Raw genomic sequence first — 16,101 nt, 5'->3', positions numbered from 1 at the left:
AAATGTTACTCTAAAATGGCCTAATACACACAGTAGCAGCTGCTCATTTTCACATTTTTTTAAGGATAACTTGTCTTTCAGAATCTGGCTACATCATACTTCTTGACCAAAAAAAATCAACAAGGCAAACTATTATTGGCAATCCACAGTTTCTGAATTCTTAACAAGAAAGGCTATGCAACTTTCTGTCCACTAATACCTAGAAAGAATTGTATATTGGAAAGCATGGGTTTGGGCAAATCACTCAGGACACCAGCGTCAATGAAGAAATTATGAAATCATAAATATACTAATTTTAATTCATACTTTGTTGTATAGTGTCACATGAAGATTAATTAAAAGCCAGAAGTGTTTCCTTACCAGACAGTTATGAAATCATATATTGGCTCTGTCTGGAGAACTGTGAAATTGATGTAGATTCCATTCCCAGGTGGTACTCTTACAAGCCAGAAGCAGTCTTGAAAGTTTGGATACTCATCAGGGTATCCTGGAGAATATATGGTGCCATTCATTGCTGTTATGTTTCCACCACAGAGAGCTATAGAAAAGGTATTGTTTTCATAAATGTTAGACAAATTTTGCATTCTTCCTAGATCACGTGAAAGTTATAAGCATGTAAAGCCACTGCAGTGTACATCAAACAGATGTAACTGAGCTCTTTGAAGGGAATTAGAGATCTATTTTTGATATTAGTCAAAATGAAAAGAAAAAGATAAGCAATTACAAAGTCATAAATACTGTTGGATCTGGAATTAAACTGAGACACTGGGTTAAGCAATTCTCTGCAGAAGTTAAGAAAAAAGAAAAAAAAGAACAACATTTTTAAAAATTTGTGCAAATGACAGCTACAAATTATCATGAACAAATGAATTACTTAATTATTTTTATTTATTACCACAGGAATGTAGCTAATCAAAATTATCAGATGAAAGAAGAGATAGGGTAAGCTGATTGAGATGTCTGGGAAAAACTAGAGAGGAGTTTGGAAATGAAAATACTGTGTGTCACAATATTAAAAAAAAAAAAAAAAAAATCCTAATATAAATTCTGAGGGAAAAATCAGTGCTTTCTGAAATTCTTCTTGAAACATATTATTTTTAGACATCATACAGTGCAAAATTGACCATACTCTGCATTTCAGGAACACTGTGAATCAAAACTATACAATTTTCTCGTCAAGGAGAGCCCATTCCCACTACAAAAAAAGGGATGGAATGGTAACCAAGATTCTAGAAAACTAGAATGTGTGTGTCTAACCAAAGAATGAAGGTTTGAAAATTAAGATTTGCTGTGGTATTTCAGCTCTCTCCCAGCTGCGGTTGTGCAGCAGGTTTTCTCTTCCTTAACCATACTCTCACAGAGGTGCAACCTGTGATGGTCACTGGCTCATATTTTTGATGGTATGCTCCCTCCCTGCTCTCAACTCCCTCCCTTTGGCAATGTTCAGATAAGACAGTCTTCCTAAATACTATGAGTCAAACATCTTAATCCACGTGTAGTGAGAAACCCAAAAGCCTCTTAAGCTCTAATCCTTATAGAAAGATTGTTTGTGACCTCCCAGATTCCTTCTACATATTGTGAAACTTGAGTGACTATAGTCTCAGAAGGTGGCTTATGTGTAATAATTATTGAATGTGACTTATTGACATATCCACCTTTAAGAGAAGATACAGAATTGAGGAAATCCCCATGGTGGAATCCAATGAATATGCAGAATTTGTTCCAGGATAGTTCCCTAAACAACACAAACATCCAACCATATACTGCAGTAACACCAGGAAAGCTTGGTATGCTGACTCTAAGAGATACAGTATGAAGGTGGAGCAGAGCACAAACACCATGACCAGGCTCTCCGATCAAACATCACAGGATGGGAACTTGATGGAACTGTGGAACTGATAGACTTCATAGTTGTTACCCCAAGTTAGTAGTTTTCCATTTTTTTCTGTCACAGGAATTGTAACAAAGATATACGACTAGAGTAGTGACTAGAGTAACTCAAGCTGCACCTGAAAGGAAGAAAGCAGTATAAAAAAGGCTTAAAAGAGAAGGAAACTTGGAGGAGATACAGACAAGTCAAGAGGACATCACTGACTTCCGGGACCAACAGGCTGGGATTATCTTCCACTGCCTCAGGGATGTTTCCATTATAATGAGTACCTCTTCGGTAAACTTAGAAAACTCTACGGAGTTATTTCATAATTTAATGTGTTTGCAATCAGCTGCATTAGTTACATTCTTGATACTTGCAAGTGTTCTGCAGATAGTGTATTTAACAGTGTCAATCCAAAAGAATATATGATCTTTTGCTTCAAAAATGAATGCTATTTATTAAAATAACCATAGAAGTTCTCACTGAATGTAGGCTAACTCCTTAAGGGTGATTGTAAGAGCCATTCAAACATATAATCATAGAATCACAAGGTTGGAAAGGACCTACAAGATCATCTAGTCCAACCATCCTCCCATTACCATTAGTACCACAAGCTACTAAACCATATCTCATAGGTCCTCATCCAGATGCCTCTTGAACACTGTCAGGGATAGCAACTCCACCACCTCCCTGGACAGGCCATTCCAGTGCCTGACTACTTTCTGAGAGAATTTTTTTTTCCTTTTCCTAATCTAAATCTTTCAGGCACAACAAGTGGCCATTTCCTCAGGTCCTTTTTGTTGCGTGGGAGAAGAGGCCAAACCCCTCCTCAGCACAACCTCCCTTCAGGAAGTTGTAGAGTGCAATGAGGTCTTCCCTAAGCCTCCTCTTCTTCAGACTAAACAATTCCAGCTCCCTCAGCCACTCCTCATAAGCCCTGTGTTCCAGACCCCTCACCAGCTTTGTTGCCCTTCTCTGGACACGTTCCAGGGCCTCAATGTTTTTCTTGTAGTGAGGGGCCCAAAGCTGAGCAAGGTACTTGAGGTGCAGCCTCACCAGTGCAGAGTACAGGGGGATGATTACTTCCCTGCTATGACCAGATCTGTAGAGCTGAACTGGGTAATTACTCTTTTAACACAACATATGGGGAAGCTTCCGAGTCTTCTGACCACTCTCCCTAATAACAAAATTGTGACCTGTAAAAACAATATTTTGATATGGATTATCAGTGCATTATTTGTATTTAGGTAAAGCATGTGTTATGGCTTATAAATATCAACTTTGATTCTGAACTGCAGGGTAAAAAGACTTTCAGTTTCACACCTCACCTGATATACTAATCTTATTCAGCTTTTAGTTTCTCAAGTAAGTAAGTAATGCTGACAAAATTGATTTTGTAGCCAGGTCTTAGGGAATGAAGGGCTGATGACTGTCAGCAATGAGATTTCTTGGAAGAGGAGAGGGAACAGGGATGAAAGTGAGAAAGACAAGTTAAGAAGGGTCAAAGAGGATTAGCTGGTACTGAGCACAGTCTACATGAATTTTAGGGGAAAAAGGATGCAAAACTATTCAAACAGGAAGAATGTTTAGTCACAGTTGATTTAGACAGTCTGCTTCAGCATATGTTATAGCATATGCAGCCTCAGAATAAAGCAAACACAAATTTTAAGCATATTGTACTGCTATTAGTCAGATATATATAGATATATAAACTTCAATTTTATGCTTTGAAACATGAGAACTTAATTGCAAACCAAAATACGTATAACTAATAGATTCCTAATCTTTTTCTTTCACAAATAATGAAATAAATATATATGTGTAGGATGTAAAAATGTCAAAACTTTTACTAAAAAAACTTCAATAAATATTTATACCAAAACAAATGAATGACAAGTAACTTTAGAAATTTCTTGAAAATCTAAGTAATGTTAGCAGTCTGGAATCATGCAACACAAATTAGAGCCTCATGATCAGCTTTCACTTGGTCATTTATCTGCTTCTCTAATCATATTAAGTAGAAACAATGAACTTCTAGCAGCAGCACAGGAAGTTCATCTGAGGTGATATCCTGCACAGCAATACACTTTAAGGTAGCTTAGAATTGCAGATTCAGGTAAGGTAATTCAAAGAAATCCAGTCACTCCATTTCAGTACATGATTTGCCTTAATTCTGAGTCACAGAAAATACAGCAAGAACTAACTGATAATGAAAAGCTCAGCTGTTTAGCAGTTAAGATGTGAACCATTACTGTTCCCTTAGGATCCAGAAAATGAAAGTTGAAATTCATTTCTGATTAATTAACTTCTTAGCCTTTCAAAAGACAGACTGTGGAGGTGTCATCTCTCTTTTATATGATAAGTTTCTCCCTCTGAATTCAGTGTCAGATAGGTCTTAATTTAGCTACTGCATCTCCCAGAAAAGCCTATGGCTCACTGCCTCATGAAGGATCTTAGAGTAATGAAGCTTCTAATTTAAATACATAAATTTAAGTAGATGATTCAGAATACAACGAAGAAATTCAGACAGCAGTAAAAATAATAATGCATTGTGATACACTATTATTATTATTGCTATTGGTATTATCATTATTATTATTATTTACAGACATTCCTTTTCAACTTGCTCAGTATTTTAAGTAGCACTCTTAATTCTGAGCTTTTTCCATTCAACATACAGAGAAGTCAGGCCTTTAACATGAGTACTCCTCCAGAAACTGTGAGGGGGTGTTTTAGTTATACGAAAGTAAATGCTTACCACCTCATATCAACCTCACCTTTGTGGAAACCTATGTTTAGACATATCAATAATTTTACTATCAGTAATTATTAAATGTTTGGAACTTACAGTGTAGGATTTCAGGATGACAGTCATGAATGTGAAGTATATTCATGTCTATGATTTTTCAGGAAACTAACTTCTGTCTGAATATTGTCACAATTATGACAAGCCTGGAGACTCCAGCAATTAGCTATTTCATGTGGAAGAAATGCCAGCTCTTTGAAAAATAAATTTTGTGGTACACAGATACTTCAGATTTCTGTGCTAACTCAACATCCGTCCTTCTCTGTTTCAGAGTCTGGATAACTGACCTTTGGCCTGTTGCATAGGTACAGGTTCCTTTCAGTATAGTTAGGGATAAAAAATATTGTATACATCATCATATGCATTCAATCTGCCTTAAAACTTCATCTATGCGCAAGTCACAGCTCCTTGAATCTGCTTACTTACTGTAAGGATATCAGTGTAAAAAGAAAACGTAAGAGGTTAAAAAAATATAATTTAAAAAATCCCATTCACAAAAAAGTAAACAGGAAAGTCTTCAAACAACACTGTTTAGAAGACAACTGTACTTTATACCATCTTTGGCATATTTTTTTCCAACTTAAAAAACAATATAAGTAGCCAGAGTTGAGAAATTCAATATTTGACTCTTTTTTAACTTGATTCAGTGTAGAGCTTTTATTCTGTAGCACCACTTACATATATAAGCTGCACAGATCTCCTTATTCCGGGCTTTATGCCTAACCTTCTAAAAATAAACTTAACAGATAAGTTTTCAGTTCTATCAAACATTTCAGATTCTCTGCAAAAAGAATTCATACACTGAATTGGGTAATTCCTCTGCAAATACTACAGTATAAAATATAGGTCTCTATTAGTTGAAAAGCTGAAAGAATTTCATTTAACAGATCTTAAGGAGTTACAAATATTGAAGGGTTCTTAGGCCACTCACAACACACCTTCACATCTGGGCAGAGGATGATTCCAGTTACGGCTAACACCATGAAGACAAGTCAGGGCAGAATTTCCAATTAATGTGTAGCCAGGAAAACACTCAAATGAAATAGTTTGTCCCACGGTAAAATCAGTCCCAATAACAAAACCATTCCGAAATGGTCGAGGGTCAGGACAGCTTTGTAGTTGATACGCTGAAATAGATAACAACAATAGAGAAAGTAATTTTTTTTTAATTCATTTTAGAGTTTCCAAAATAAAAACAAAATACAGAAACAAGAAAAAACAAACAAAAAATATATGCTTTTTGTAAGAATAATAATATAAAAAACAACTTGAGACATTTCACATGCCATAATTCCCAGCACAACGAGACTCAAAAGTGTTCCCACATCAATTCTGGAAATATGCATAAAAACATATTCACATTTCCAAACCTAAGATAGAAAACATACTACCGTAACCAAAGTTGAAAGGATCTTATGTTCTCTACAGATTGAAAACATAAAGCAAACAAACAAAACTAACAATCTACCCTACATTTTTTTTTAAACAAAGTATCTGCAAAGATAAAAGTGAAACTAGCCTCTCAATTTGACCTTTTTTACTTTTGTAAGTACAGAATTAATGCATTTATATGTCTAAAATCACAGGCCACTGGCTACAAATTGCCTTTGCAATTTACAAAGTGAAAATGCTTCTCAATCAAAAAAGGTCCAAGCTCCTGTCTATTAAAATTAAGAAGCTGTGGAAGAATCTTGAAGGATGGAAGAATCTAGAAGGATGGAAAAAACTAACAGGTACAGAAAATTAATGTGTTACCACGGGAGGGATGAGGCTAAAAGTCAATGCACCTCTTAAAAAGAGTGGGAGAAAGATGAACAAACAGAATTGCAATAAATAGCAAAGGAAAATCAGGTACTCTGCAGGACATATTTAGTACTTTGTACAGTATTAAGGAACAGAAGGAGAGCCAAACTAAGAAGCATGCACACCGATACAGAAGCCTAAAACACGAGATGCGAGAAATAGAATGCCTGAACAAACCAGCAGCTTTGATGTGAAAGGCACCGCGTAGAGCAGCAGAATTCCTAACACTGAGAAAGAAAAAGAGTCCAGGTGGGAGAATGGCATTGTTGCTTATGACTTTTAAGTTTCTAATAGTGGAAAAATATTATCAGGTGGAAAAAAAAAAAAGAAAAAAGAAAAAGAAAAAAGAAGCACTGCAGAACACTCATAGCAGAATACTTTCTAAGCATAAATGTAATGCTGAGCTGCCTCTACAACGTTCATATTAGGAACAGGAAATTTCAAGTACAATTAGAGAAAATGTAGCAATAATGGAATACCCAAATATACATGAATGAACTAGATCAATAACTCACTGAGAGGACCTGTAGAAATACAACTTCGAATGTAGGGAATACTTTTTCCCTAGAACAAGAAGTTTGAAATTTATCAATAAAAGATTTGGGTAATTTAGTTTTGAAGAAAGTTGGTATTCAATCCTTATTCACCAGAAAGACAGTTCATAACAGAAGTCATACGCAGTTTAATTGTCAAATAAACCAAGCAGAGAAATATTACATTTTTTTGAAAGTGAATGTACTTGAGGTATATAAATATAATCAATATAAATGAGGTAGTGTAGATTACAAATAATTAGCAGTCTGTAAATTCCCATTGCTTTAAAAGAAGAAGTAAAACATACTCTACAATTCAAAATACAAACAATGAAAAAAAAAAAAAGCAACTCCATAGTGGTTCAGAAAAGTATCCATGTGACTAAGTAGACTGCGTTTTCAAAAAATTGTAAAACATAGCAGGCCAAATTTAAATAGCAAATAAAGAGAACAAAAATAATTTGAAAAATATCTTCCAGAAGATGTCTCAGATAATAGTTATAAAAGTACTTAACAACATCAGAAGCAGGAAATAAGCTGAGGAATTGGTAAGTCACTTGATGCCAAATGTGCACAGAGGACTCTTCTGGATACATAGATGCCACAGTGAAAGAAACTCAGTAAATTCTTTTGTCTTTCTAGATGAAGATACCAAATTTCCAAACAAGATACAGTGCCTGTACTACAAAGGTCAAAGACACTAGATCAATTTGAAGTAAATACAAAAATATTATACTGAATAGATAAGGCAGAGGACCAGAAGCAAGAACAGTTCAACCAGAAGAGCTGCTGATCCAACATTTATGTCCCATCAAGATCTGTCCTATCAGATCATGGTTCTGCACTGCTTTAATCACATCTGTAAGTACTTCAGAAGGAGTCTGACTTATATGGTAGCATGAGAATGTAATAATACAAATTTCCTATAATAAGAAATAGCTTCACAGGGCATATGGCTAAACATGATTTCTTGGTAAAGCAAAAGCAGAGCTTTGTAAAAGAATTTTGAAGAGGATATGACCAAAGTTCTAAAAAAAACCATGAAGATAGGAACAAGTCTGAATACAAATATGTTGTCAAATCCTCCAGTAATAGTAATAGTAATCTAAAAACAACTGTGGATGCTGGGAGAGTACAAAAGCAATGGATCACAGAAACTAGCTATGCTTCTGTGCTAATAAGCAGCATATATTTTTCCAGTTATAAATATCATGATGAGTTAGACGGAACATTTCTGATACAAATGTTTCTGTTTATACACTCTCAGGAAAGAGGAAGAGGAAAGATAAGCCTGTCTCTAATCTTACTGGGTTTTGTCAGAAGAATTTAAAGGCTCTATTATGAATTATCAAAGATTTTGTAGTAAGCAAACTTGATGACAGGTCTTATGACTAAGGAACTGGGATTGTTTCATCTGGAGAAGAGGAAGCTTGGGGAGACCTTTTTGTTATCTACAACTATCTGAAAGGAGGTTGTGGTGAGGTGGGGGTCAACCTCTACTCCCACATAAGCAGCGATAGAATGAGAAGTAATAATCTCAAGTTGCACCAGGAGAGGTTCAGGTTGGATATTAGGAAAAAATTATTATCTGAAAGAATAGTCAGGCAGTGGAACAGGCTGCCAAGGGAAGTTGGAAGTTTGAGTCACCATCCCTGGGAATGTTCAATAAACATTTAGGTGTGGTACTAAGAAACATGATTTAGTGGGCAACTTTGGTGGTAGGTGGACAGTTGAACTAGATGATCTAGAAGGTCTACTCCAATCTTAATGATTCTCTGATTCTTTGATCTTGGTGATCTTTTCCAAGACATTGGCTTTTTATTATAGAACTAGAAACATTCATGCAATGCAAAATCTGCAAATCAGTATGCTTCAGATTGTAACTGTTTGATAGAAACAATTTTCTCTTGCATAATAAAAAACAGAGAGGAATTTTATTGGAATTATCTGCTCACAAATAGCAGCATCTGTAAAATGACTGCTGTCATTTTATTTATTAATAGCAGTAATCTTTTACTGTTCTTCTTGTGGGTAGATTTTGAAGTTTCCTTTTGGCTACAAATTATATCGTATTCCACATAGAAGTGAATAAAATCTTACCAAGCAGTTCAGTTCAAAATTGATTTTTGCTTTAAAAGCTAGCATTTTTTGCAGTGTCTCTCTTCCAGAATGTAACATAAGACTTCAAATCAATTCAGACTTGTTACTCTTGAAAAGGTAGTAACAAAACACTATAAATAAAATCTCTTAAAATCATCTTTTGACATTACTAACATCATGAAAACAAGATAGTTTGCACTATACACTTGGTCTTTTTCTGTGAAAAGTGGTGACACAGTTCCTTTTAAATGAATGAACAATTATATAAAAAGGAACTATGATCTCCACACTAGTCTAGAATTGTCTATTTTGGAACAATAGAAAAAGAAGCTTCCAGTGAAATTACCAGCAAGGAAATTAAATGGATTAGGAGATTTTTGGATTAACATTACTCTACCCAAGCCTATCACGAGCTCTAAAGCAGTATTTAGAACTTTTTCTTCTCAAACCCAAGACAAAAAATTGAGATCTCCATACAATTATGAAGATCAAACATCAGAGATTCTTATTTCATAAATCCTTGCAATGTAAATTAATATGCCAACCAAATTCAGATATGAACGTTTGCCTGTACATTAACTTATTTTTAAAGGGACACAATTACTTTTTCATTGTCACTTTTATTTAATGTTTAACTCTCAGGACTGCGAAATCAAGAAGCAGTCTTCAACAGTCATCTTGTTTTCACATAAGAATATCAAACTCTTACCTTGATACACAATATGAAATCCTTGCTTATTCTGTGAGTAATCACTGTGAAAATATAAGCTAGTTTCATGAGTTGTGCTGAACAGAGAGGCTGGTAGCTGAGGGCCACTTAGTCTCCCAATAACAGTGCTAGTTTCTGTAGATCCACTTCTGACTTCTAAGTAATCATGTATGGTCTCCGTCGAGAAATTTACAAATTGTAAATGGACACCTGAAAAATACAGCAGAAATTAGAAGCCACTCATTTCACTACCAGTGAAGGGAAATAAAGTATGTATATTTTAGACTGATAATATCAGAAAACAATGTGACAGTGGAAATGCATGTTATGCTCTCATGTATAATTCATGGCATTCAGCGAGAGGCATCCTTTCTTCTCATACCTTACTAATCCTGAGATGTTAACAAGGTAATGCAAACCTGATCTAGGGCATTGAACCATAAGATAATTATATTCTCCTTTTGGAATACTAAGCTATTTATTAATGAAGAACACTTGAATGACAACTCAGTCATTGGTCACAGCCAACACATGAGGGCAAAATCCTGTTTCACAAACATAAATTTTCTTTCATAACAAGGTTACCCACCTAGCTAAACAAGAGAAGCCAGTTGATTTAAACAATCTGGATTTCAGCAAAACTTTTGATACTGTTTTCACAGTATCCTTCTGGACAAAACATCCAGCATAAAGCTAGAAAAATACATAATATGGTGGGTGAATATAACACATAATATGAATATGAATATAATACATAATATGATAGTTGATGGTTCAGGCTCAAAGGGTTACTGTAAATGTGGTTATGTCAAGCTGGCTGTCAGTCACTAATGAGGTACCACAGGTCTCCATTCAGGGTCCCATTCTTTTCTATTTTATTATAAATGAACTAGATACAGTACTCAAATGCATACTAAATATACTTGCGGACATTACAAAATTAGGAGGAGCTATTGAATCCCATGGTGGTAGAGAGGCATTGCTAAGAGTTATTGAGAAGTTAGAGGGCTGGGCAATCATCAACTACATGAAATTTAACAAAAGAAAGTACCAGATTCTGCACCTTGGGTGGGGTAACCCTAAGTACATGTATAGATGGGTAGAGAAGCTTGAGAACAGCCAAATGGAAAGAGATATGGTTGATGGCAAGTTGAATCTGAGTCAACAGTATGCCCTGGAAACTAAAAGGGCCAATTGTACCTTGTGGCACATTAGACATGGCACTGTTAGTGGGCTGAGGGAAAGGATTGTCCTGCTTTGCTCTGCACTGATGCAGCCTCATCTTAAGCACTGTGTGTGTTTTCAATCATTACAATATAAGAAGGATGTAGAAAGACTGGAGAGCATCCAAAGAAGGGAAACAAAGATGATTGAAGGATTTAGGATGGAAGACATATGAGATCACTTTATTTGTTCAGCCTAGAGAAGATGAGGCAGGAGAAGTCTCATGATGGCCTATAATATCCTCAAGGGGAGCGGAGGTGCAGGTGCTGATCTCTCTGGTGGCAGCAAGAGGACCTGAGAGAACAGTGTGGATCTGTGTCAGGAAGGGTCAGTTTGGGCATTAGGAAAAGGTTCTTCGCCAGATGGTGGTCTGGCACTGGATCAGGCTCCCGAGGGCAGTGTTCACAGTACCAACCTGCTGAAATTCAATAAGAGATTGGACAATGCTCTTTCAAAACCCTTGTGTGGCCTTGTGTGAAGCGAGGAGTTGGACTTGATAATTCTTGTGTGTTCCTTCTAAATTGAGATCTGTGATTCAATAATTATATGAATAGGGCAAATTTCAATTCTGAGGTTGACTGCATTCCATTTAGTTTTTGAAACTTATTTTTTTTAAATAGTTAGGATTTTTTTTAGAAATCTGTCCTGCTTTTAATTACATAAAACAGGATTTGTTTCTATTAAAAGAAAAAATGTTTTTTCGTGTGTGTGTATGTGTGACACATAAAGTGCCTGAATTCTACCCATGGGACATTTGCATTTTAATGGTATATAAACTGATCTCTCACTTTACAGAGGAGAAAATGTTTCATTTATATACATATATACTATGAGACACAGTAAATATGAATACAATTCAGATTACATATATTATTTTATGGTCTCAAAAGTGTAAATGAATAGTTATAAGGCCCTTTAAGCACTTAGTGGTTTATACATGTTTCTAAATAAAATACAGCAAAATGGTGCAAGTGTTTTGTCTGAAGTTAGTGCAACTATAGGATGATAACATGGTACTTTCCTTAGGAAAATAACTGAGTTCCGCTGGTGTTTCTGACAAAGACAAGCAACACGATTTCACATATCACTGAAAGAAAATCATATAATGTCAAATCAATTATTGAAAACTCATGAATAATTTAGTAACTCCTGAACAGTAATGGCTGGTGTTTTTCACTACCTTTTAGAGCTTTCTTCCCAGATGCCACAGAAAGCCTATGAAAAATATATTATATGCCACAGAAAAAAAGACTTGTTTGAAATTAAATTAACATTACCATAATAATTCTGTCCTTCTTTCCAAGAAGATACTCTATATTCACTGCTTAAAATTGTAATTATTTGATTTTGCCTACCTTCCAAATCTTGCTATTTTTTTATCCATAATTATAGACCTAGTGTTTTATTGAATTCCTTCAACAAAACTTGTCCAAAGTTTAAGCTGCCATTTCTTAATAACCCCAAACTCATGCTATCTTTGACATTTTCTTCTATTTTACTCACTATGATACAAGGAAGTTTTAACATTTTGCCTATCAATCCATGTTTTTGTCTTTTTCTGCAAATTCCTGAACAACCTCAACTTTTCCAAATATTAATCTATTGCTCAGCCTTGCTTGACTCCATTTGTCACACACATTTATTTATTCATTAACAGGTTTTTGGTATAATAAAGTATCAGTGCTATTTGAATGAAATAATAATAATAAAACCACAACAGTTAACTTTAATCTTGAGTCTTTTGAATGAAATGTACACATAACAGTTGGATTACATTTGGAAATCCCTATCTCAAGATTATGTATTTCCCACAATAATAGATACTGTTCAGTTAGTGTTACAGAACGTTTAATAATCTTCATGTTAAACAACTCATGCAGAATAAATGGCTTTCGTGTAAATCATAAGATAATCAAACTCACGGGACTTAAAATTAAAAAGATAACAGACGTGATTTAAAAAAGAACAGAGGAGTAATATGAACAGATGTAGAAAGTATTTGGGGTGACACATTCACTACTCCTGAAGGGACAAATCTGCTGAAGAGAAAAATTATCATGAGAAAAAGAATATGACAGAAGATGCTAGTTATCAAATGGAAAACATTGAGACACATATGAAAAAGAGAATGCCATTCAACCAACTTATAAAGAAGAACTCCAAGAAGTACACATGCTCCTATACAACTACCAGAAATGTAAAAACTTAGATGGATCAATCTTATTGGCTAGCTTTTAATCAAAATTTTGCAATAGTATATATATAAGAGCCACACAAAGATTTTAAGAGGGTTTTACATTATAATTGAAGAACTTTCATTGTCTATACAAAATTCCTGGTGATAAAAAAAAAAAAAAAGGCTGAAGATGCATAACTTGAGACATAAAAGAGGAATGACAACTGCATGTTCACTGCAGCCCATGGAAAGGTTATAGAGAGAAGCTGTGGACTAAGATTATGTCTAACTGCAACCAATTTCCAATCACATAAAAGACAAAAGGAACATGGGAGTAGACAACTTGGATTTACTAACAGAAAATTACATATGATCAGCACTGACTTCCTTCTATGGTTAAATTACTGTGTATATTGACAAAAGCAAAGAGTGATTATAATACTCTTACTATCCTATGGTTTCATATTTTATCTTCTATAGCATTCTCATCTAGGTGAAAATATGTAAATGGGCAGGAAGTGGGTTAAGAAAAAGTTGAACTTTGAGACTACAGTTAGTAATTGTTTGATATCCAGTTGGTAGCCAGCAACAGAGACAGTATTCCATGGGTTCCAGAGACTAAACTATTTTATGTCTTCCTGAGAGACCTGGATTAAGAGAAATCACCTTGAACAAATCTGTGGAGGATACTAAATATCGGATTATGGTTGGTATACCAGCAGCTTGTGCTCAAGAGAAAAGTGAAAAAAAACTGGAGGACTAGGTCAACAATCCTTAAGAAAGCTCAAAGGTTTGCACAAGTTAATAAGTTCTGCACATGGAGCATATGGGAAATCTGTTTGTATGGTTTGGGAATGGACTGAGTGAGCAGCAGCCTTGCTGAGAAGAATATGCCAATCACAGCAGATGTGATGTAGCATTACTGACAGTTTTGCTTTCAGTGGGAGGCTTCTAGAGATCCCTTCCCAGAATATTTTCTGTTCTGCTCCTATATTCAGCAGGGACATGCAAAAAAAGCCGAATCAAGTCAAATGTAGCTTTTTCTCCTCCTAAAGTGATACTAACTTCGTTTAAAATATTTGAGATATTTTTATTGGATTTATGGACTCACAAAGAAAAAACAAATATGTTTAGTTAAAAAACTGTGCTAAATTCCAATTAAACAATAGTATCTAAAATCACAGTGTATTTTAAATGAAAAACTGTAGGTTTTTAATTCTTAACCTTTTTTTTGAGGTTCTGATTAATTCTTTAAATAAATTCAAAATTCTCTTTTTTTTTTTTTCTTAAGACATATACTGTGTTTTGAATCTATAAACCATTCTAAACCAAAACCAACTTGGCTCTTGAGAAAACACATACCAAAACCAATTGGCAATTTTATTGTCCATGTGCAATCCAAACTACTAGGATAGTTGCCAGGAAACCCAGGGCTCAGGATCACTCCACTGAAGTCTGACATGCCACCACCACATTGTGCTGCCAAAAAAAAAAAAAAAGACAGAAGACATTATTCAAAAAAGTATGGTAAATAATATAAATAATAAATAATGCCAAGGTTTATATTTCAAAAGATACATAAACATTCCTATACCACTAAATACTTATTACAAAGCAATTTACAAGTGGATACTTAAAAATACATATTTGTCTTTATCTGAATTGACTAGGTTTTAATTTGAGGGACACATGCACTTGGACAGAGGATAGGCATTCATTCTGCCCACTTTGTTTATAATTTAATAACAATTTAATAATGGTTTTCATTTATAATGAGATCTGTAGCATCTTGTTTTCTATACACTGAAGATTATAAATATGAATAAATTTTATTACTGGGTAACCCAAACAAAAAGTCTTCTATTCAGCGATAAAGGATACTAAAAGGACTTTATAACTGACATATTTATTTATCACCTAAAGAGAATATATTGTAGTGCATGTCAGATACTTTCTTTAGCTTTCTGGCAGGCTTCCAGTGCTTCTCCAACAATATTAATATAGTCTTCTATATAGGTTGATTTGAACAACAATGTATCTTGTTAAATAGGGCACACTTGCCTCCTGGTACATTCATCAGAGATGACAATGTAATGCTATTTTTATTTTAGTATTTTCTGTAGTACTCATCATCTACTGTGGAAATGATTCATAAATAAATGAACTATGTTTGTAAGGATTTCTGGAGGTCTCACAGCTAACACAGGAAACAATGACTGGTGCATATCTCATTCTTTCTCCATCTGACAGTGCATTCCAGGGAGGTTCTGCCAAAATCTGCAGTATACTGAAAAAATTTCATTTCAGTCTGGCCTTTTGCACTTTAAGTTATCTCACTTTTCCTCTTTTTTTTTTTTTTTTTTTTTTTTTCTCTCCACATTTGCATATCTCTAGATTTTTCGTTCTGACATGTTTAAGAAGTTTCATTTATGATGAACATACCTAAACATATTGGAATCGGATAATTCCATCTTCTTACCGGTCCAGGCATACAAGTGATATGTGAATGTCCCTAAAATGACACAACATTTGCTAGTTCGCATAGTAAAGAGTATACAACATGTACTACATGATTAGTATTCCAATAGAATAGATTAATAATTAAAAAAAAACAAAAACAAAACAAAAAAAAACAAAAAAACCCCTCAGAATATATTTTAAAAAGTAGAAAAATGTAGACTGTGCACTGAATTTTATCAAACCTTCAAAACAGAGCACAATGTAATCTTAACCAAGGGACAGTTAGCCAATCAGAAAATTGTTTTTATTCCCTTAATATTGTTTCTAACAGTCTCCAGATGAATTTCAAAACACCAGCTTTAATTTAATTCAAGGTTTTAGAATATAAAGACCTCATTGAAACAATGTATACATACA

At 34.5% G+C, this 16,101-nt stretch overlaps 1 protein-coding gene across 3 annotated transcripts in view; it reads right to left on the bottom strand.

Moving 5' to 3' along the window:
* The window catches only part of CSMD3 (CUB and Sushi multiple domains 3), a gene marked incomplete at both ends in the record, with an annotated part of 527,537 nt that overhangs the window by 77,849 nt on the left and 433,587 nt on the right, over window positions 1-16,101 (bottom strand). For all 3 annotated transcript variants that reach the window (XM_079533061.1, XM_079533062.1, XM_079533063.1), the window contains 5 exons: window positions 361-538; window positions 5,618-5,806; window positions 9,825-10,034; window positions 14,587-14,703; window positions 15,667-15,736. In XM_079533061.1, the coding sequence (XP_079389187.1) occupies window positions 361-538; window positions 5,618-5,806; window positions 9,825-10,034; window positions 14,587-14,703; window positions 15,667-15,736 (764 nt within the window). The remainder of the gene's footprint in view (window positions 1-360; window positions 539-5,617; window positions 5,807-9,824; window positions 10,035-14,586; window positions 14,704-15,666; window positions 15,737-16,101) is intronic.

The sequence above is a fragment of the Tetrao urogallus genome (assembly GCF_951394365.1).
Source record: "Tetrao urogallus genome assembly, chromosome: 3".
NCBI classification, from domain to species: Eukaryota; Metazoa; Chordata; class Aves; order Galliformes; family Phasianidae; genus Tetrao; species Tetrao urogallus.
The sequence above is the reverse complement of the archived record's forward strand: the minus strand, read 5'-3'. Positions and strand labels throughout refer to the sequence as shown.